This window comes from Equus przewalskii, chromosome 17, assembly GCF_037783145.1.
Source record: "Equus przewalskii isolate Varuska chromosome 17, EquPr2, whole genome shotgun sequence".
Taxonomy (NCBI): Eukaryota; Metazoa; Chordata; class Mammalia; order Perissodactyla; family Equidae; genus Equus; species Equus przewalskii.
In genome coordinates this window covers 56,546,925-56,568,588 of record NC_091847.1, presented here as the reverse complement: position 1 = coordinate 56,568,588, position 21,664 = coordinate 56,546,925, and the positions used below count along the sequence as shown (strand labels likewise).

The window sequence follows — 21,664 nt, the reverse complement described above, 5'->3', positions numbered from 1 at the left end:
CATTATTTGGATTAACATTTTAAATGCAAGTAAATATTTCAGTTATTTGACTACTGATCAAATTGAAGACAATTTAGGGTTTTAAAATTAAATTACAATTTAATGATTCTGTAAGTCACAGGTGCACCCGTCAAACCAACCATTGGAATTCATTTTAATGCAACTTACTAGAATATGTACAGGTGCCTTCACATGTTAATATAGTGCTAGATGTAAGGTAGGGAGAAAGTGCCAGAAGGATTCTCTAGAAATGTTATAACAAGATCTAGACTTTTTTTTTTGGTGAGGAAGATTCTCCCTGAGCTATCTGTTGGCAATCTTCCTCTTTTTTTGCTTGAGGAAGATTAGCCCTGAGCTAACTCTGTGCCAGTCTTCCTCTATTTTGTAGGTGGGTGGAGGCTATGGCATGGCTGACAGTGGTATAGCTCCTGCCCGGGGTCCAAACCGGCAAACCCCTGGCCATGGAACCAGAATGTGTCTAACTTAACCATTATACCACAGGGCAGCCCAGAAGCTTTTTCTTAAAAAAAAAAAAAAAAAAAAAAGTAGTGGCCTGGAACTGCTCAACAAAACAAAGCAAATAAAATACAATATGATGGCTGGATTGCCTTCTTCACTCTCCTGGCTCCATTCTCCCTGTCATCTGCTGGATGAGCTGGGCTCAAGGACAGTCAAGGACGTTTGGTTGGACGAGTCATCCCTTGGTTTTGGAACCGGAGCTGTGATTGTTTAAAAATAGCCTGCTGGGAGCGCCCTGGCTGGCAGTCCTGATTTTCTTTTCTTTCCCCTGCAGCCGAGACAGCGCCACCCAACTTCGTTCAACGGCTGCAGAGCATGACTGTGAGACAAGGAAGCCAAGTGCGACTCCAAGTGAGAGTGACTGGAATCCCTACACCTGTGGTGAAGTTCTACCGGGACGGAGCCGAAATCCAGAGCTCCCTTGATTTCCAAATTTCACAAGAAGGCGAACTCTACAGCTTACTGATTGCGGAAGCATACCCGGAAGACTCCGGGACCTATTCAGTAAATGCCACCAACAGCGTTGGAAGAGCTACTTCGACTGCCGAATTGCTGGTTCAAGGCATGTGCTGGAGGCGGAGGAACACGGAGAAAGGGGGAGGTCGATTTAGAATGAAGGAGGGCTGGGGTGCGCCTGCCTCCCCTCTGAGGCCTAGGGATGCTGAGAGCTCAAATCAGGGCTGGCTTTTCAACATCCGTAAAAAGAAAAGTCTCTGAGATTCTAAGCAGGCGCTCAGAATCATTGAAGCAATCTCTAGTTATCAACCCTATAAGAAACTGTAAAGTATTTCAATTAAATCATCTAGGTTTTCAAATTATTGGCAAATAATGAAATTTTTTTAAAGGTTCTAAGTAAATTTTTATATAATAAACATTTTCTATTTTTAAACCCAATTTATAGTCATACAAAATTCAAAACTTTCTTTCCTCCACCAGGACACCTAGAAAATCTTATTGACTTTGTAGTCAGGATTAACACAATCTCTTTTAAAATGGGTCTTCGTGCTCCCTGCTAAATATTTATCTTCCCCTTGCCGCAGGTGAAGAAGTAGTACCCGCTAAAAAGACAAAGACAATTGTTTCGACTGCTCAGATTTCAGAAACAAGACAAACCCGGATTGAAAAGGTATTTCTCTATCCTGTCGGTCCTCAAGCCTTTCAGCTCGTTGCTTCACCCAGTGCTGCTCCTCAACTGGGCTTGTTTTCATCTTTTACAGAAGATTGAAGCCCACTTTGATGCCAGATCAATCGCAACAGTTGAGATGGTCGTAGATGGGCAACAGCTGCCACATAAAACACCTCCCAGGATACCTCCGAAGCCAAAGTCAAGGTCTCCCACACCACCATCCATTGCTGCCAAAGCACAGTTGGCTCGACAGCAGTCCCCATCGCCGATAAGACACTCGCCTTCCCCCGTCAGACATGTGCGAGCACCGACCCCATCTCCGGTCAGGTAAAGCCTTTTAGAAGAGATGAAGTCATTATGCATTTCTGAATTAGGTTTCATCCAATAAGAAGAGAAATAGAGGGAAGCAATAAAAAACGTAGCATGTGATAAAGGAGGTAAACCAAAAAGGTACTGAATAAGATTTTCACCAATCCTCACTGTTTACAGGTAAATTGGAGAACTTTATAAACTCAAATTCTGAATTCTTATTCGTATGCCACTTAATAAGTATGTGCTTTAGAGGTCCAGAAAGAGCACAGTGAAAGGAGAAGAGACAAAATGTAGGGTTGGAAGCACCAAGTTAATGAGCCTGATCACTCGCTAACGGTGTGGTCCAGGGAAATAATTATAATAATAAAATAGTCACTACTTTATTGATCACTTTCTCCATGTAAGACATCAGATTGATACTCCATGTATGTCATCTCATTAAATATTCACAGCAACCTCTTGAGAATTATCAGCCATAATTTTCGAGAAGGTGACTGAAGCTAAAGAAGTTAAATCATTTGCTTAAGGTCTTAGTTGTGTCATTTGTTACTTAAAAAGAATCACAGTAAGAATGATCTCACGGAGCACTGTGAGGGTACAGCAGATAATTAGTTGAAGGTGCCTTGTAAATAGAAAATAATTATACAGATGTTCCTATAGTCAGTAATAAGTAAACCCTTCTGAATATTTTGCATATGCCTATGTTATTTTATCTAGAAAATAAAATGGATTTCTATGCTTAGTTAATATGGGAGTATTTTAGAATATGAGTATGTATCATGAGGGCTCAGAAATTATATAATCAAGAGTCAATTATCCTAGCAGATTTGAAACTTTGGGATTTGGCTTAGCATGCTGAGGTTTTTAATGCGATGAACTTAAAAATGTGCAAAATTTGGAGTAAACAAAAAAAGTGTTTCTTGTTCGATGTAAATGAAGTAAAAAACATATGGATAAAGCTACTCTGCCAAGAAGAATTTCTAAAAGAAGAATAATAAGAGGATAGTTGACCTAAAAAGTTTTCAGACTTACTGTACTCAAAACAGTATGGTATTGGTAAATGAATAGAAAATGTATCAGGGGAGCAGAACAGAGTCAGAAATCCATTCAGGCATACAGGGAAGTCAATTTTTAATCAGAGCCACCTTTCAGTTTGGTGGGGAAAAGGGTATTTTACTCAATAAAGAATGCTGGCCAGTCAGCTATCCATCTGCAAGAAAACAAACATAAGCCTCTCCCTCACACCATTCACAAAATAAATCCCAGCTTGATTAAAGAGACAAATTAAAAAATAAAAACCTAAAAAATATGTGAAGAAAATGTGGGAAAGCATTTGTGGAAGAGCACTTTTAAAAATAGACTAACAGATTCAACTACATAAAAATAAAAATTTCCATATGGCCAAAGCAAGATCATTGTTAAACCAAACAGCGCATTTGAGAAAAATTTCAAAGATGCATATTCTTCAAGATATTTCATTGCATCTGCCATAAAAGTATTATAACAAATGCACAATGGCTACAATGTGAATTGAATAAGCCTAGAAACCGTGCACAACCTACACAACCTTACATGCTGATGCTGGGTAAGACCCCAGATAGAAGCAAAATGCAAACAGGAGAGCTGGGGGGAGATGTTTGCAACACTTAGGACAAAGAACTAATATCCAAATGTATTAAAAAAGCTTCCACAGATTAACTTTTAATGAAAAAAACAAGCAACACCAATGAAAAAAATGGACTGAAGACAAGCACTTCATACAAGAGGCAATGCAAACAGCCAATAAATATGTGAAAAAATGCTACATACCTTCCAGTCTTTACTACATTGGCCACTTAAAAAGTTAAAGGTATTGGCAAAAACTAACATAAAGCCTTGAGCAAAAAGCTCAGTTTTAAAAATATGTCTTCTATGAAATAAAAAAAAAAAAATGTTCCATCTCAGGCTACCTCCAAGTTTGCACACCGTGAACTCACAACACGGGCCAAATTCAATTTCTGGGGGAGGTAACAACCTGACCGTATTTTCGATCCAAGACTGCGCACCGTTTAGAATTACAGAGCTTTCCTGATTCCACGGAGCGTTTTGACCACTTAGCAGTTCTGAGAGTTCATTAGTAATAATCCCAATTACTTAGCCCCTCAAATTTGCTTTAAAATAATTAAGAAATAAAAATACCAATTAGTGGAGAAAATAATGATAGACTACTTCCTAAAATGCCTCATGGCTCAATCTTGATTTTTGTCATAGAGTAAGGCAAACATATTTCATTGAATAAGGTACATTGTATCTAGCTGCGACCAGTGATTATCTTTTATTCTAAGAGCAGAAATAAGCACTTTCCTATAATGACTGAAATTACAATTGATTTTCACAGTTATGGGCTTACCTGCAACCTGCTGTTCATCACTCATGTCATGCTAATCATGTTTTTAACTCTTTTTGAATTAAACCCACTTTACTAGCTACAGCGAGAACAAGGTACAGGTTGAAACTTGGAAGTACAAGTCCTTTCGCTTTTCCTCAGTTGGTGTAGACCCTATATGAGTCTAAGCTCTTCTTTGTTATATTTCTAAGGCAATCACTTTCAAAGTAGAGACGTGTTCCCCCAGATCTCCCATTAGTTTGATTACAACTCCATTTATAAAATGTAAATTGATTTCCACAAAAAACCCTTCTTCGGGAAAATGATTAAACATTTCTTCAGGAAACTGTTAATATTCATGAAATTCTAATTTAGAGAAAATATCAACCGTACCTTGATCATTGATTAGAATAATTATTTCATTTACGATCAGTATAAGTTAAATACTCTATGTAGTGCCAGAATACATTTATACACATTTTCCTATAGGCTGGAGTAGTTAAGTGCAATGATAAGGCAATACTGCCACCTAGAGGGAAAAAATGTATAAATTTTATTGATGAAGAATTAAATTAGGAAAAATTTTCTCTTAAGATAGTTGACCAACCCCAGAATTATTGCTATAGATCAGGAACTGTCTTTATTGGCTATAAATGCCAGGATTTAGCACCCAGATTCTTCAACTGATGCTCTTGCACTTCAGACGCACATAAAAAACAATGAAAACTATTTTGGAAGAGGCCACATTATCAATTTAATAAAAAACTATAGAATCCTCAGGTTTCGAATGAGCTGGCAATGCTGAGGATATTTAAAAGAAGTCCAGAGTACAGTGCGATGAGGGTCAGTGTAAACAAATACAAAGGAAATTCAAAAGAGCAGCCCACGGCACCTTGACTAGCACGGCAGTTTCCAAAGTGCGTTGTGCAGCCTGTACCCAAAAAAGTTCTGCAAAAAGAGAAACGAGCAAGCTTCCTCTAGCCTGGAGATTTGCAAGGTGTATGGGCATGGTGAAGGCAGTGGGAAGTCCTGCGGGGAGAAAGCAAGCTGTAACTTGTTTAGTCTAGAGTTGCACAAGCATTTTAATTACAGAAACCTTTCTTCATTAATACCTGTTTGACATGCCCTCGCCACCCCCCCTTCCCCCCCCCCCCCCCCGCCCCCGGAACTGGAAGTCCGCAGAAAGTTAGGTATGGTTACTGTATTTGCCATGTCTTTTCTCTGGCTTGGCTGTATTTGAAGGAAGCACCTTCTGCTGCCTGGATCTTTGTAAATGGGAGAAGGTGAGGCAGGGCACAGAATTCTTCAGCTTAGAATGAAGGCTGATTCTCTTACAGAGTTAGAGCAGGTAAGGAAAGGGCTTACTGAGCTTTAAAACATATTACTTTCAAGTACATTATTTGGCCCTTGAATAGGTTCTTGAGGCACACATTTTAAAACTCTGCCTTCAGTTAAACACTTCCAGGTTTTGCTTCCATTTTTCAAATCCAGTGACCTGGGGAGTTCCTCACCTTGGCGCTCTTGACCTCTGCCGTTGGCTTTCAGGTCCGTGTCTCCAGCTGGGAGGATCTCCACGTCGCCCATCAGATCTGTGAAGTCGCCATTGCTCGTCCGTAAGACTCAGACCTCCACCCTGGCCCAAGGCCCTGAAGTGCCTCCTCCTTGGAAGCAAGAGGGCTATGTGGCCTCATCTGAGGCTGAGATGAGAGAAACGACGGTGACAAGCGCGACTCAGATCAGGACAGAGGAGAGATGGGAAGGGAGATACGGAGTCCAGGAGGAAGTGACCATCAGCGGAGCTGCGGGCGCCGCTGCCAGCGTGTCGGTCAGCGCTGCCTTCGCGGCAGGTGCTGTCGCCACGGGTGCTGCAGAGGTACTGTCAGAGCTGTCTGGTATCATTTTCTTTCCTTTCATATCTCGTTTCTCCAACCAGAATCCTGCCATGAAGCTCAGTCTGTATAGGTTGGAGGGGAAATGCATATGAACTCAAGAATATAACAGAAACTGAAGACCAAATTTGGCTCATGCTTTGTAAAAGCTTTTTTTTTTTTTTTTTGGTGAGGAAGATTTGCCATGAGCTGACATCCTTTGCCAGTCTTCCTCTTTTTATTTATTTTTTTTACTTGAGGAAGATTAGCTCAGAGCTAACATCTGTGCCAGTCTTCCTCCACTTTGCATGTGGGATGCCTCCACAGCATGGCTGATGAACAGAGTAGGTCCACACCCAGGATCCAAACCCATGAACCGGGGCTGCTGAAGTGGAGTCTACGGAACCTTAGCCACTCAGCAACTGGGCTGCCCCCAGCATTTTTAACTGGGACAAAGACTCTAATCTGTGAGGTTTTCATAAAATACAGATTTTGATGATACATACCATATCTCTCTTGGCAGTGACAAATGCTTATGCACATCTCTATTTTACTCTAGGTAGCTCAGTTTCCACTGTATTTTTGTGTCTAATCCAGGTGAAACAAGAAACTGACAAAAGCGCAGCTGTTGCGACCGTTGTTGCTGCTGTTGATATGGCCAGAGTGAGAGAACCAGTTATCAGTGCTGTAGAGCAGACTGCTCAGAGGACAACCACGACTGCCACGCACATCCAACCTGCTCAAGAACAGGTATGCGCGAGCCATGCAGCCTGGGCTCTGCATGCTCACAGCCTGTGGCGAACCGACACGCAGACCATTTTGAGGACAGCATGGAGCCCAACATGGCTCAGATTTTTAGGACTTTCTGAGCAAAAAGTGGTCTGCGACACCAAAGCTGTTTAAGATGTAAACGCCATAAGTACCTGTTCTGTGTCAGGCAGGTAGGCAGGCAAGGGTTAACTACCAGAAAGTCAATGCAGGAGGTCAGACAAGGTATTCAAAGTATCAAGGTGCCCCTGGGTCGAGTCAGGCAACGGGGAGCCGGGAAAGTCAGCTGAACAAGAAGGATACGTGTGCACTCAGTGCTGTAGATCCAGACCCGGCAAATCCAGAGGTCAGTGGCACCAGGAGTCAGGCATGGAAACCGTTATTCAGAGCAGACATTACCTTTCTCTAAGCTTCCCCAAAAGGCTTTTGCTTTTACTTTGCTCAAAACAAACGTGACATTTGATTCATGGCTGAAAAGTGTTATAAATCCAGGATAATTTCCCATCTCACATTTGAATAGATTTTGTTACAGTTTAAAATCATTCTAACTTTCCTCCTTATCCTCTCTTGTGTGACATTTCTGTCTTTACCCTGATTTACTATTGTAACTTTTTATATAAGGTGCATTAACCTATTTCTTTCCTTTCTCCATGAAAATCAGATAAGAAAGGAGGCAGAGAAGACTGCTGTAACTAAGGTAGTAGTGGCCGCCGATAAAGCGAAGGAACAAGAATTAAAAAGAACCAGAGAAGTAATTACGACAAAACAAGAGCAGGTGCACGTAACTCACGAACAGGTGAAAATGGTTTTCGATGTGAAATTATGGTGGTTATTACCTCTGTCAACACATGTAATAATGTTTACTGTGAAGGGTGTTGTTTCTTGGGCAAAGTGGTTGTTATCACGCTAATAAGATCCCTTTGTATCTGCGTATTCCTGGGCACTGGATACTGAAGTCCCTTAGGGTCACCGAATGCTTCCCTTGTGTAGACAAAAGGGACCTCTGTGGACATGTACTGAGGGTAGAAACAGGACTCGCATCTATGTTGATCTGGGGATGCACTAACTAATACGTGACCATGAGGGAGGTAAAGCCAGTAAGGAGAAGGATATACTGAGGTAGAAACAGGGAAGAGTGGAAAAGAACCCTGAACACACATTGCTTTACACATAGCTTAGCAACTGCTCTCTGATGCCTTAGGAGAACATTCAAACATGGATCTGAAGTGGAATGGACAGCATGGCCTTTGTAGGTCAAATGACCAGAAAAAGTGAAAAGGACAGCCCTGTGATTGGAGGCACTGAGGGACCGATTAGATAAGGCCAATTGGTAGGACCGCTGGCCAGGGGAGCCAATGTCAGTTGGGTGGTTTGAGAAGATGAACTTTCAAGTCTCTTTCAACCCTGAGATCCTGAATTTCAGTGATGATGTCTGAGAACAGCAAAGAGGCAAATGGGGAAAACTGCCCGCCACATACCCCTTAGTGGTCCAGATCCAAACACAGCACCCTTCAGGTGGTTAAAGATTTGGAAAACATTTTGCCCATGATATGTGCAAAACTTTTTTCTCCATAGTGTCTCAATTTTAGAGAACTAAGTCTCGATACTCCAAACCATCATAATATTTAGGAAAAATTTCAAAGCAAAAACATCATGTAAATGCAGATTGTAAATTGTCTATACTTGATTTCCCACATAAAAGATAAAAGGGTCAGACAAAATTACTTCTAAGGCCTTTCATTCTAATATCCTATGCTCTAAGATCACCTTTAGATGACAGAAGTAGCATAGAATAATATTGCCATATACCCATTTATAAAAATTGGAAGTCTTTTCTAATGCCATATACCCATTTATAAAAATTGGAAGTCTTTTCTAAGAAGATGGCAATTCTCTGATTCAAAGCAAACAGTGTTGAATCCAATTTTTTTCCTCTAAGCAGCATAACTTATGGTTTAGGCAGAGGAAGAACATGGTCCTATTAATGAAAATGAGATGATTTATTTTATTTAGTGATATTCTTTCTTCAAATTCCTATTTTGTAATATCTAACAAACATTATGTCACTTCCATTAGAGATCAGGAGATAATAAGGTTTTGTTTTTATCATTGATTTCAGATAAGAAAAGAAACTGAAAAAGCATTTGTACCAAAAGTAGTAATTTCTGCAGCTAAAGCCAAAGAACAAGAAACTAGAATTACTGGAGAAATTACTAAAAAACAAGAACAAAAACAAATAACTCAAGAAACGGTAAGTCCCATTTTGTAAATACCTTGTAGTTTGTTGACAAATGTCACATTCCAGCCAGCTGCATGCACCCGATAACCCAAACCTCTAAGTGGAGGAGTCTTTTGTGTGTATTTTCTTTTTGGTTTCTCGATGTCAAGTATTGAAACTCTTTCATGATGGAAATTCTGTTGTCATTGCACAATATTCCACTCATTTGATCAGTTGTGGTGAGATCGTCCATCTATGAGAACAGTTTGGGGGCACAACTGTGACATTTCTAGAGCATTCTTAAATAGGATAGATATCACCCCAGTCCAGTTACCCACTGGTACAGTCAGCTTTCTCATGCATAGCTGAATCCTCAGTCACTTACATTGTAACACACAAACTACATAGTTGTAAGACACACGTGTGAGCACATGTGCACACACAGACACACACACACACACAGCCATGAACGCTCCAATCAAGGGGAAGTGAGGAAATGCTGGATGTTGGGGAAGACCAGTACTTCTTCAAGAAAGTGCCCTGATTACTGGTTGATAAACAGTAACCCAGAAGCATTTGCTCCTTTTGTGCTGTAGAGCCATGAGGGAACAACCTCAATGTCATCAAACCCCAATTCTTTCCCATGTGTGAAATCAAGCCTTAAGGTGTCGGGAAAGAATCATCTGTGTTGATTTCTTTCATGTTCAGGGAGGCATCTGTGCTCCCCTCTCTTGATCTCAAGCTCTTTGCTGATCACAGAGCTACTTTTTAAAAAAGGTCCAACTGAGAACACTATATACTTAAGGGGCTGGCCAGAAGCTGTTAGGTGAATTTCCCTCTCCTGATAGTGAGTGAGAGACTTTGACTCCACAAAAACCCTACATGGCATAATCAAAGGCATAGAAATCCTTGTTGCCAATGCAATTCTGGTGACTGGCAAGTGCAGCTGCCTATAGTTTTCCAGCCATTTGCCAGTGGCCAATCACTGGGTGCCCTAATGTATCAACAAGATGAGACCTTTTCAGGTTCTAGGACAATTTGCTAAGGGGCATGTGGGCAGAAAAGAAGCCCATTCGTCAGGAAAACAAAATTCAGTGTTTTAAACACAAATAAAGGCTCTTAAAATGGAAATGTGATTATTTTCTCTCTCATCACTAAGCGTTCTGTATTGTCCAGAAGGTTGCAAGGATATCTTGCCATTTCTTTTGTGCCTTTTGAAACTCAAATCTTTATCTTACTCTGAAAATCAGATAAGACAGAAAGCTGAGACAGCTGCGTCCATGATGGTAGTTGCCACTGCAAAGTCCACAAAACTAGAAGCAATCCTGGGAGCTCAAGAAGAAGTTGCCCCACAACAAGATCAAATGCACATAACTCATGAAAAGGTGACAACTTCCTGCTGCTGGTGTGAAATTCACTCTTGTATCATTTCATTTGCAACCCACCTACATTTTCATCATGAGTTTTAATCATCACTTTTTCACCTCCTCCTTTTCTTATAACTCAAATAGAAACCTTCAGAGTCTCTCATGAACCTTTTGCCACCTCTCTTTCTAGCTTTCACTGCCACTTTTCATTCCTAACTTTTGGATTTTCTTTGAACTGTTACTAATATGGTATTATAATTCACTTCAGTATTTAATATTTTCCTATTGAAGACTCCAGTGTACAAGTCAATTGATAAAAGGCAAAATTATATGTTATTTATGGCTGCACTGGAATTTCCATAGATTGTAATAAGAATAATGTGAGAAAGAGTAATGCATCCTTTGTTCTTTTATCGCTAATCATATTTTTTCTTTTAGGCTGGACTTATTTTTATATTGCTACCAGTGAAACAGTATGAATGATCAAAGTAACTTGAATGACATATTTAAGTGTGATTAAAATGCCCTTGAGTAGGAAGAAATTTGCTTCCTTTCTCAGTTTTGACTTGTTTCTTTTATCAGAGGCTTTATGAAATTTAATGACCATTTCCCCCCTTTTTTTATCATATGACCAGATAATGAAAGAAACTAGGAAAACAGTGGTACCTAAAGTCATAGTTGCCACACCCAAAGTGAAAGAACAAGATTTAGTATCAAGAACTAGAGAAGGCATCACTACCAAAAGAGAGCAAGTTGAAATAACTCAGGAAAAGGTGAATACAGATATTTGAGATGGGGAAACAGTCATCTTTAAACTAATTTCTAGTAAACCATTAACTATGATGTGGTATGAATTATTAATCTCTCTTTTCCTTTTTGAATCCCAAACTAAAACCAAAGTGGGAAATGTGTGACTGCTGACTATTAATTTTATCTGCACATTTGATTTTCATCAATCTGTAACATTTGTAATTCATTTTATTCACCATTATTCTTTGCATGAACATTAGCGTTTTTAGCCTGATTTTTGAAAACAACATATGGAATCATCTGGAGATTTTTTTTTATAGTTAACACTTCTAAAGTTTGTGATTCCCAATCAGTATATGCAAACATTGCCAAGTGAAAGTTAACTTTTTTTATGTAGTTAACCCTGAATAACTTCATTTTGCATCCCCACTAAGAGGGGGGAAGGGTCATACCACGTGTGTCTGAAGCCCTGTAAATTTAAACCTTGATTTCACTGTAATAATCAGATGAGAAAGGAAGCTGAGAAAACTGCCTTGTCTACAATAGCAGTTGCAACTACTAAAGCCAAAGAACAAGAAACAATACTGAGAACTAGAGAAGCAAAGGCTACTAGACAAGAACAAATCCAAGTTACCCAAGAAAAGGTGACGATTGCTCCTCCAAGCGTGAAATCCCCGTTATAATCCATTAACACCAAATCTCAGAATTTCTTATTATGAGACATTATTAACCCAATTTATTTTTAAGTGATAAAACAATTGGAAACTAAAAGGCAAATTATTTATTGTTAATATTACTACATGTTCCTTTCCCCATTGATCTCTTCGTTATTATTTTCTATTTTTTATTATTAACGTCTCGAAATTCTTCAGAAGTTAACGATTGAAATTGCATGCAGGCTAATTTTAAGATACTTCATGACATAAAAAAATGTATGAGTAAATGATGAATCTTATCGTCACGAAGACGCACGTTTTTAGGGAGTCATAAATTCACTATATTACGTTGTAAAGTATGGACTTATTTCAGGAAATTACCCATAATTTTCTTCATATGAAAGTTATCATTCTTCCCCCTGTAAATATCAGATGAGAAAAGAAACTGAGAAAATTATAGTGCAGGCTGTAATGCCTCCCACTAAAGCTAAACAAGATGCAACAGTAAAATCTAGAGAAGGAATTAACCAACCAGAATAAACACACATAAGCCATGAAAAGCTTATTAGTAGTGTCTGTGGCTCTGAAATTTACATGAATTAGTCTACTTCCCATGATCCTGTCATTTACTCCACATGAGCTGTCTACCTAATTTTATTCTTTAATGCTACTATAGTATTTGGAAATACAGTATTTTTCAATTTCTCTAGTGTCATGACTGAGTCCTGTCTGTATTTCCCTCACTGTCGTTTTCTATCTTTACATCTTTGGGTTTTTTCCTAAGACGTGATTTAAGATCAACTTTCTAAACATTTACCCAAGTCTAATATTGAATGGCATATTAGGCTTTCAGAAATCTCATCAATGACAGAAATTCCAATATATAACGTACTTCATGAGTGATTATTTTCAAATTTGTATTTGTTCTGAATCACATAAATTTGACTATCTTATTTTTGTTGTTAAAAATTAGTTAAGAATGGAGGCGGGCCCGGTGGCATAGCAGTTAAGTTCACGCATTCTGCTTTGGTGACCTGGGGTTCGCTGGTTCAGATCCTGGGTGTGGACTTATGCACTGCTTATAAAGCCATGCTGTGGCAGGCGTCTCACATATAAAATAGAGGAAGATGGGCACCAATGTTAGCTCAGGGCTGATCTTCCTCAGCAAAAAAGAGGAGGATTGGTGGCAGATGTTAGCTCAGGGCTAATCTTCCTCAAAAAAAAAAAAAATTAGCTAAGAATGGAAGCTGAGAAAATGTCTATACCCAGATTAATAGTCACCACTTCAAAAATCTACGGAACCAGCCACACTGCCAAGGACTAGAGAAGGATTTGCTATTAAGCAAGAACAAATACATCTTTTTCATGAGGAGATGAAAACAGATGCTGTGGAGGTGAAAAGCATTGTTTCATCCCATTTCGTCATCAGCTCTCATAACTTCTCATCCATCGCGAGTCATTGTGCTCCTAGTGTTCCATTTAATTGCTTAACTGATCAACAAAACATTAGAGATGATTAGATTCAGTCCAATTCCTGCAGTGGAACAGTTAGCATTTCTAGTCGTGAAAAGCCAGATTAAATAACACTGTTTCTGTGTGTCTCCTAAATTAATTCTCAGCACTTAATTAGCATGAGTTGGGGTCTCCTATTCCTCTTTCTGCTTATCTAAGTTCCAAAATTATGAGGGATGTGAGAGTCCGCTGAGAAATCAAAGCAGCTGTCAGCATAGAGTGCTCATTTGCAGTTGTCCACCAAACGGCATGTGCATATGGATTTGATATTCATCAACTCAGGAAAAAATACATAGATACTTCCCCAATTTAACAGACTCGATTGTAATTAAGATTCTTTCTCTGCATAAGTTTTAAATTAAGAACAAGATTTGTATATTTCAGTTGGCAAAGGACAATTTTTTTGAGCCTAAGTTTTCTCACTGTTAAAATAAAACTGAACTCAACCTGACTCCTTGTAGGTGAGTTGAAAGAGTCAAATGAGATATAATGTAAATGCAATCACTCCACTATATTTGTATTATCTGTAGAAGATGTTCACACTTCAAAACATCTATAAAATTAAAGTCAACTAATGGCCTATATGGTTAAAAAAAGAAACAAATAAACAGGTGAATAAACCTAACTTATTTTACAGCTTCTTCTAAAAGGCAGTCTAAAGTGAAGATGGCATTTCAATCTTTCGAGGCAGATTAAATTGTAGCTTCCTAGAAGGAAGCACTGGATGAAGCCCATGATCACTAAAGGCCCAATCCCATCTCAGAACACCCTCATTTATATCTTAAATGGCTCAGATAATAATTTTAACAGATATACAGGTAGATTACTTGAAAAACATTTCAGATGCAATCTAAATGCTATTCACAGCAACAGAAAAGAAAATTGGACATTGATAAAATATTCCAGCATTACTTTCAAAGAGCACTGATGGACATGGCAATGTGATTGTTACAAGTACACTGTTTCCAAGTGTTGCACAGAATCATAACATGTAAAGCCACATCAGCCAGTTCGCTTTCTTTAAAAGAGCAGCATCCCTGCGGACTGTATTCCCATTTATGCTAATCAGATTCATGGAAATGAGAGAACAACATTTCTGTTTCCTTCTTCACTTTAATAATGAAAGAAATTTCATTATTATTCACTTTAATAACGAAGGAAATTTCATTATTCCCAGTAATAATGAAAGAAAGTTGAACTTCACACTGAAAGGTTGTTCTCTTGAATCCAAATATGATAACACTTTCATTTTAATCACAATATCTTCATTCATGTGTTTTAAGAAAGATATTCTAGTAGATTAAAAAATTCTTATCCCTAGGGAATTATAAGCAAATTAATATGCTCACTCTGTGTTCACGAGCTTTCATGTTATCTCAGATTTGCATGCAGTTGTACAACTCTAGCGACTGATTTTTCTGGATGGGACTACGACGGTATTTGAGTGCATTTTTATCATCACTCTCACTGTCTCAACAACAAACTAAATGATAGACCAGATAATAAAAATATCAGTGAAGATAACCAGCCCCAAAGTTCTGATTTCCCAAATGTTAATTGGCCACTTGTCTCAGACAAACTACTAGAAAAACTCAAAATCTCCTTACTATTTTACATATGTATTGTGTTGTCCTATGCTGTGTCTGTGTGATTTAATATCTAGTCTAATTAAGCAGGTATATATGGAGTGTATGTAACTGGATGTCTACACACTATAATAATCAATGAAATATTAAGTTCCTAATGCATTTCTAAGTGACATTTCGGGAGACATTAGCTTAGCTGTATAACATGGGTGCCATCTGCCTATCATGCCTTTAGGCATTTGTCTGTTCTTGATGATCCTAAGAGGAGATGTCCCAGCCTCACTTTGACATTACTATGTATTAATTTTGGAAACTTGTCTCCAGGTGGACGTTGGGAAAAAGGCTGAAGCTGTAGCAACAGTTGTTGCTGCAGTAGACCAGGCCCGTGTTAGAGAGCCCAGAGCACCCGCGCATCTTGAAGAATCGTATGCTCAGCAGACTACTTTGGAATATGGATACAAGGAGCACATTTCTGCCACAAAGGTAGCTGAGCATCCCCAGCGTCCGGCCTCAGAACCCCACGTTGTCCCTAAAGCAGTCAAGCCTAGAGTAATCCAGGTTCCTTCTGAGACTCATGTCACAACTACTGATCAAATGGGAATGCAGATATCATCACAGGTGAGTCTGTACCCACTAATTTTCTCACCCTGCATATGGGAAGGCAGGCTGAACTGCTGTGGTCGTCTGCTGAACAGTGGTATCACTGAGTTTCATTTCAATGCAGATCAAGAAAACTACAGATCTAACAACTGAAAGATTAGTCCATGTGGATAAACGCCCCCGCACAGCAAGCCCTCACTTTACCGTTTCAAAGATTTCTGTTCCTAAGACAGATCATGGATATGAGGTAAGAAGTTAAAGAGCACGACAAAGAAATGTTTCGCTCAAAGGGGATAAGTATGTAGTGTGTGACGTGGAGTATCTTTGGTGTAGGCCATTGTGAGTCTCGTTTTAGTGATGTCTATTTGCATTCATGGTGGACTCAGAAGCCCCTAAAGTTGGGTTTCTGAAACTTGCCCAGCAGGGTAAGCCTAGAGTTGCAGGCGGTTATCTTACACCTCTGAGAAGACACAAATCCATGCAGGTTTCTTTCTGTTTCACATTTCATAATAGATGGTGTATGACACAGCTTAGTTTTCCTTATGCTGTGAGACATTTCAGAGTGACAGAGAACTGAGAATGTATATCAATGATAAAGACAGACATTGAGAAATCATATATTCATATACTCCATTTAGCAAGATGGAGAGGTGGTCTTTTGTGGTGGTTGGTTGAATTGTGGAATCACACGACCCTGAATTAGTGTCCTAGCTCCACCTTTTATTAGCTCTGTCATCTGGGACAAGTCAATACATGTAAAAACCTTAACAAATTGAAGCATGTAATTTGAGTATTTGAGTATTATTTGAGTATTATTTGAGTAATAACCCTCAAGTCACTATTGTTCTTATAATACACATAGAATCCAAACGCTACATGCCTTCAAGGAATTGTAAGGTACATTTAATAGCTATATTGGGATAATCCCAAATAACTATTGAAACCAAATAACCATGAAAAAAATCAACAGAATAAAAGCAGTAAGGAAGCCTTTAAAATATTTTTCTGAATGTCTCCATTTTCACCTTTCACAAAGATTTGTGGCTAAAACCTAAATGTGCTATTTTAAAATAGTTCTTAGGAATTTACCAAGTATTTTAATAACTTCCCGATTTTGAATTTCCCACTGTGGTATTTTTTTAATCTCCCACTGTAGTATTTTGGGGATGGTTAAGTGAAAATTCATAGCTGAGCTTTAGAAGTCCTTCAGTCCCTTTATGAAGAGCACATAAAATAAGGAGCTCTCGGTATAACTCTTTAAGAAAGATATTTTCAAATACATTTTACAAACTGGCAGGAATGACAATGAGCTTTATAACTGGCTTGTCTCTAACTGACTTTTCATTAACAGTAAGAGTGATAATGAGAACATTAAAAAATACACCATATAGGAAATAGACTCAGACTCACCCCAGGAATGCTAGTGGCAAATCACTATTGAATGGTGACTCAGATAACAGTTCAGTGACGCTATTTTCTGATGTCATGTCCATAGGCATCAATAGCTGGCACTGCTATTGCCACATTACAAAAAGAGTTGTCAGCCACATCTCCTGCTCAGAAGATCACCAAATCGGTGAAGGCACCCACGGTGAAGCCTGCTGAGACCAGAGTGAGAGCAGAGCCCACCCCCTCACCTCAGTTCCCCTTTGCTGACATACCAGAGACTTACAAGAGTCAAGCTGGCATTGAAGTGAAAAAGGAAGTAGGGGTGAGCATCGCTGGTGCCACCGTCCGTGAAGAGCACTTTGAAGTACTGCACGGACGTGAAGTCAAGGTTGGTCACTGGATTGCACACTGTTTCCTCATCCATCCCACCAAGCAGGGCCAGCACCTGGCCAGTTTGTACTGCGGAAGTAGTTAGCCATTGTCTTGCTTTTCTCCTCTACCGTGCCCAGACTTAATTTTATTGAGCGTGGTGTAGGTCAGAGTTCTTTATCTCAAATTATTTTTATTATCTCGAATGTGCTAAGAGTTTATGAGATTTCCCCTAACTTCATGGGCATTTTGTAACATCCTTTATGACAATCATAGGTAACAGAAGCAGCAAGAGTGCCTGCACCTGTTGAAATTCCTGTTACTCCACCAACTTTGGTCTCGGTGAGTAAAAACGTTGATTGTGTTGGACCATAGGCATATCCAGTCAAATAATTTTAATATATGTTTGCAAATATCAGTTTCTCAAACTGAAAAATGGCACTACTGTATTTATAAGTACTAATTTTAAGACCATACACTACTTGGCAAGGAAAAAGGAAATTCTATGGGCAACCGTCTGTCACGGATTCCACAGATTTAATGAGTTTCCATTATGTGTAAGAAATTATTGCAAGATCTATAGAGATAGAAAGTCCAGTCCAGCCCTCTTTGAAATCTTGGTCTTACTGTCAGAGAAAATGTACATAAATGGGCATAATAAAATATAGGTGATAATCACCTCAACAGAGGGAAGAGCCAGAGAAAGGATTACTTCCAGTTAGGGATGCATGGAAAGCTTTGTTGAAGAGGCAGCATTTGCTGCTGAGCCTTCAAGCTTTGTTAGGATGTGAATATGTGAGAACAACAGAGGGTACTGAACTGCCCCATTATATGGTATGAATACAGTTCCACCGTATGAACTTGGAAACACCTTACAGTTCTTTCAAATTGGGGATATTCTAACTTCCAAAGGAGTCTCTTTACTAATATTTCTAGAGTCCTAATCTTAAAAAACCACTTTATGGCAATTAGAATGTGAAAGCTCTAAGCCCCACATTTGTTATAACGTATAGAGATGTTTAATCAATATGCGCACAAACCAATATATCCTTTTCTTCTCTCATCAGGGCTTAAAAAATGTGACTGTCATAGAAGGTGAATCTGTCACCTTGGAGTGCCATATATCTGGATACCCATCCCCAAAAGTGACGTGGTACAGAGAAGACTACCAAATAGAAAGTTCCATTGACTTCCAGATAACCTTCCAGAGCGGAATTGCTCGTCTGATGATCCGAGAAGCCTTTGCAGAAGACAGCGGGCGGTTTACTTGCAGTGCTGTGAACGAGGCTGGGACCGTCAGCACATCCTGCTATCTAGCTGTGCAGGGTTAGTGGCCACACGCCCACCATCCTTCCACACATGCCATCAGTCTCGCCTGACACTTCCTTCCACAATACGGTTCCTGCACATCTCGTAATGGTGTCCCCTTTTGGGATTGGGGGGTAAATTATGGGATCAACTTAACTGTCATGCTAAGCAGAGGTCACTTAACTTAAATGAGAAACTTCTGTTTTCTTCTAGCATCAGAAGAGTTTGAAAAGGAAACAACAGCTGTGGCTGAGAAAGTTACCACAGAAGAGAAACGGTAAGACATTCTTTTGCTGACAAGCTTCTGTTCTAGGACAGCTTTGATTTCTCAGTCTCTTTACTATTGGCAAATTGCAATCCAGAAGCTAAGTGAAGGGAATTCTCTTTCCAGCTTTGTGGAATCAAGAGATGTGGTAATGACTGATACCAGCATCACAGAGGAAATAGCAGGACCCGGAGAACCTGCCGCTCCTTTCTTTATTACAAAACCAGTGGTCCAGAAACTGGTGGAAGGTGGGAGCATTGTGTTTGAATGCCAAGTTGGCGGCAACCCAAAGCCCCATGTCTACTGGAAAAAATCTGGGGTTCCTCTAACCAGTGGATACAGGTATTTTGATGGCTGAATGATAGAGTTCTTTGTGATTTGTATGATATGTATATGAAGCCTAGAGAGAAATAGAATTTACTTATCTCACCATCCCCCAAATCTAGGTTCTTCTATTATGGAGCATTCCTAGTGTGTTTGAGATATTTTCACATTTTTGTACAAAGTCTTATGGAGAAACAAAGCTATGTGACAAAAGTGGTTAGAAGATATATTTCTTTATATTCTAGCTTGATTCATTTATAGTGCTAGTGAAATAGAGAAAGTGTTGTGGAGTTTTACACATACACACACACACACACATTCTTCCAGAAAAGATCTGAGGCAACTTTCAGTAAAAATACATAGTAATTAAGTCACTAAAAAATAAAAGAATAAGGGTCATGTAATGAAGAAGAAAGCTAGTTATACTTGAAAATCTATGCTAATAAATTTGCTGCAACTTAATATAAAATTTAGCTTTGAATTTCCTGCAACTTAAAACAAAAAGGAGCAATAATCTAAATATGTTGCTATCATATCTTAATAAGAAGAAATATAGTGTACCAGAGGCTTCATACTGAAATATTTTAAAATAATTTATCATTTTGATTATTAGTTTGATCTTCAAATGAAAAAAATGAACAAAATAATAAACAAAGAGAAAACACTTAAATGTTTAAATGACCTCATCATTTCCTAACATAAATACTGAAGCCCCTTATTTCCATATGATTGATTCTAGTCGTATTATGTTCTATTATTTATTTTAAAGACTATCCGAACATTATTTAAAATGAAAGTTGTAAGTTATTTGGTCCCCATTACTCATGTCTGTGCATGTTCCTCAATTTTCAACAACCTTGTATTATATGTTGGGAATTTATCATATGTTTAGGATCATTGAGTTTTATACCACGGATCCACAGAAGGATTATTCTGCTCACCTAGGGGTTACTTACGACTGAACTTTTGTTTGTTCATTTCCCTAAAGATACAAAGTGAGTTACAATAAACAAACCGGTGAGTGCAGACTGGTGATTTCGATGACTTTTGCTGATGATGCTGGAGAATACACGATTGTTATTCGTAACAAGCATGGAGAAACTTCTGCATCTGCCTCCTTGCTCGAAGAAGGTAAGTGCAACTCTAAGTAGTGGCTCTTTTGACTTGTTAGTGTAAGTTTGATTTTGAAATTCAATCTAATAAATATTTAATGAGCACTCTGATAGTAAAATTTGGAAAATCTGGCTTTTGGTTATCAATTTTCCCTGATGTAGGGCTTACCTGAATGAACAGTGGCATGAAGGCTTTTTCATAAGAACATTAAAAAGTAACTTATGTTCTTAACCCCTAGCTGAATATGAGTCACTGGTGAAGTCCCAGCAAGAAATGCTTTACCAGACACAAATGACTGCATTCGTGCAAGAACCTAAAGTTGGAGAAATAGCACCTGGATTTCTATACTCTGAGTATGAAAAAGAATATGAAAAAGAACAGGCCTTAATTAGGAAGAAAATGGCCAAAGATACTGTAATGGTCAGAACTTTTGTAGAAGACCAGGTGAGTACAAAAATAATGACCAAGCAAGCCATTTCATAAATGAGACTTTCCTCTACGATACCCCTCCTTTTGTTTGATATTTTCATTTTTAAGTCCTGGGGTCAGGGTTAGACCGCTACTTGTAGGTCCAGGTTCATGGCTGACAAATTTCCTTCATCTTCATGATATTGCACATATGACTTTAAAAATAGGAATTACATATATGCAACAAAATATGACTTTAGAAATAGGGATTATACATATTCAGGAAAAGCCAAATATTAGCGTGACCAAGTTCATTACTGCCAAGATCCCTTCATCTGTAGGATGAACATCCCAAATGTAACCCATGCTTCTAGAATACCATCGACCCAAGATGCTACAGCATGGACTGGCAAAGATGACTGTAATGCAGATTAAAAACGAAAAAGCCTTTTAAAGTTTTCTTTCAGTTAAAAATGAATCAATCCTTATTTCTGAAACTAATACTCTTAGAGAATTTCTATCAATGAGGATATATCTTTTTAACAAACTGTCATCTTTTTTACTACATAGGAATTCCACATTTCTTCCTTTGAAGAGAGACTCATTAAAGAAATTGAATACAGAATAATAAAGACTACATTAGAAGAACTTCTTGAAGAAGATGGAGAAGAAAAAATGGCAGTGGACATTTCTGAATCTGAAGCCATTGAATCAGGATTTGAATTACGAGTCAAGAATTATAGAATTCTTGAGGGGATGGGTGTTACATTTCATTGCAAGATGTCTGGGTATCCGCTACCCAAGGTAAAACATAAAGATTTATCCTACCTCCATGCTACAA

At 38.7% G+C, this 21,664-nt stretch overlaps 1 protein-coding gene across 2 annotated transcripts in view; it reads left to right on the top strand.

Moving 5' to 3' along the window:
* The window catches only part of TTN (titin), a 269,108-nt gene that overhangs the window by 5,923 nt on the left and 241,521 nt on the right, over window positions 1–21,664 (top strand). For both annotated transcript variants that reach the window (XM_070580292.1, XM_070580293.1), the window contains exons 4-23: window positions 794–1,081; window positions 1,560–1,645; window positions 1,737–1,972; window positions 5,868–6,195; window positions 6,788–6,940; window positions 7,620–7,754; window positions 9,078–9,209; window positions 10,427–10,561; window positions 11,179–11,316; window positions 11,800–11,937; window positions 15,372–15,665; window positions 15,772–15,894; window positions 17,143–17,424; window positions 17,682–17,747; window positions 18,473–18,731; window positions 18,927–18,990; window positions 19,105–19,320; window positions 20,291–20,433; window positions 20,654–20,859; window positions 21,394–21,627. In XM_070580292.1, the coding sequence (XP_070436393.1) occupies window positions 794–1,081; window positions 1,560–1,645; window positions 1,737–1,972; window positions 5,868–6,195; window positions 6,788–6,940; window positions 7,620–7,754; window positions 9,078–9,209; window positions 10,427–10,561; window positions 11,179–11,316; window positions 11,800–11,937; window positions 15,372–15,665; window positions 15,772–15,894; window positions 17,143–17,424; window positions 17,682–17,747; window positions 18,473–18,731; window positions 18,927–18,990; window positions 19,105–19,320; window positions 20,291–20,433; window positions 20,654–20,859; window positions 21,394–21,627 (3,656 nt within the window). The remainder of the gene's footprint in view (window positions 1–793; window positions 1,082–1,559; window positions 1,646–1,736; window positions 1,973–5,867; window positions 6,196–6,787; window positions 6,941–7,619; window positions 7,755–9,077; window positions 9,210–10,426; window positions 10,562–11,178; window positions 11,317–11,799; window positions 11,938–15,371; window positions 15,666–15,771; window positions 15,895–17,142; window positions 17,425–17,681; window positions 17,748–18,472; window positions 18,732–18,926; window positions 18,991–19,104; window positions 19,321–20,290; window positions 20,434–20,653; window positions 20,860–21,393; window positions 21,628–21,664) is intronic.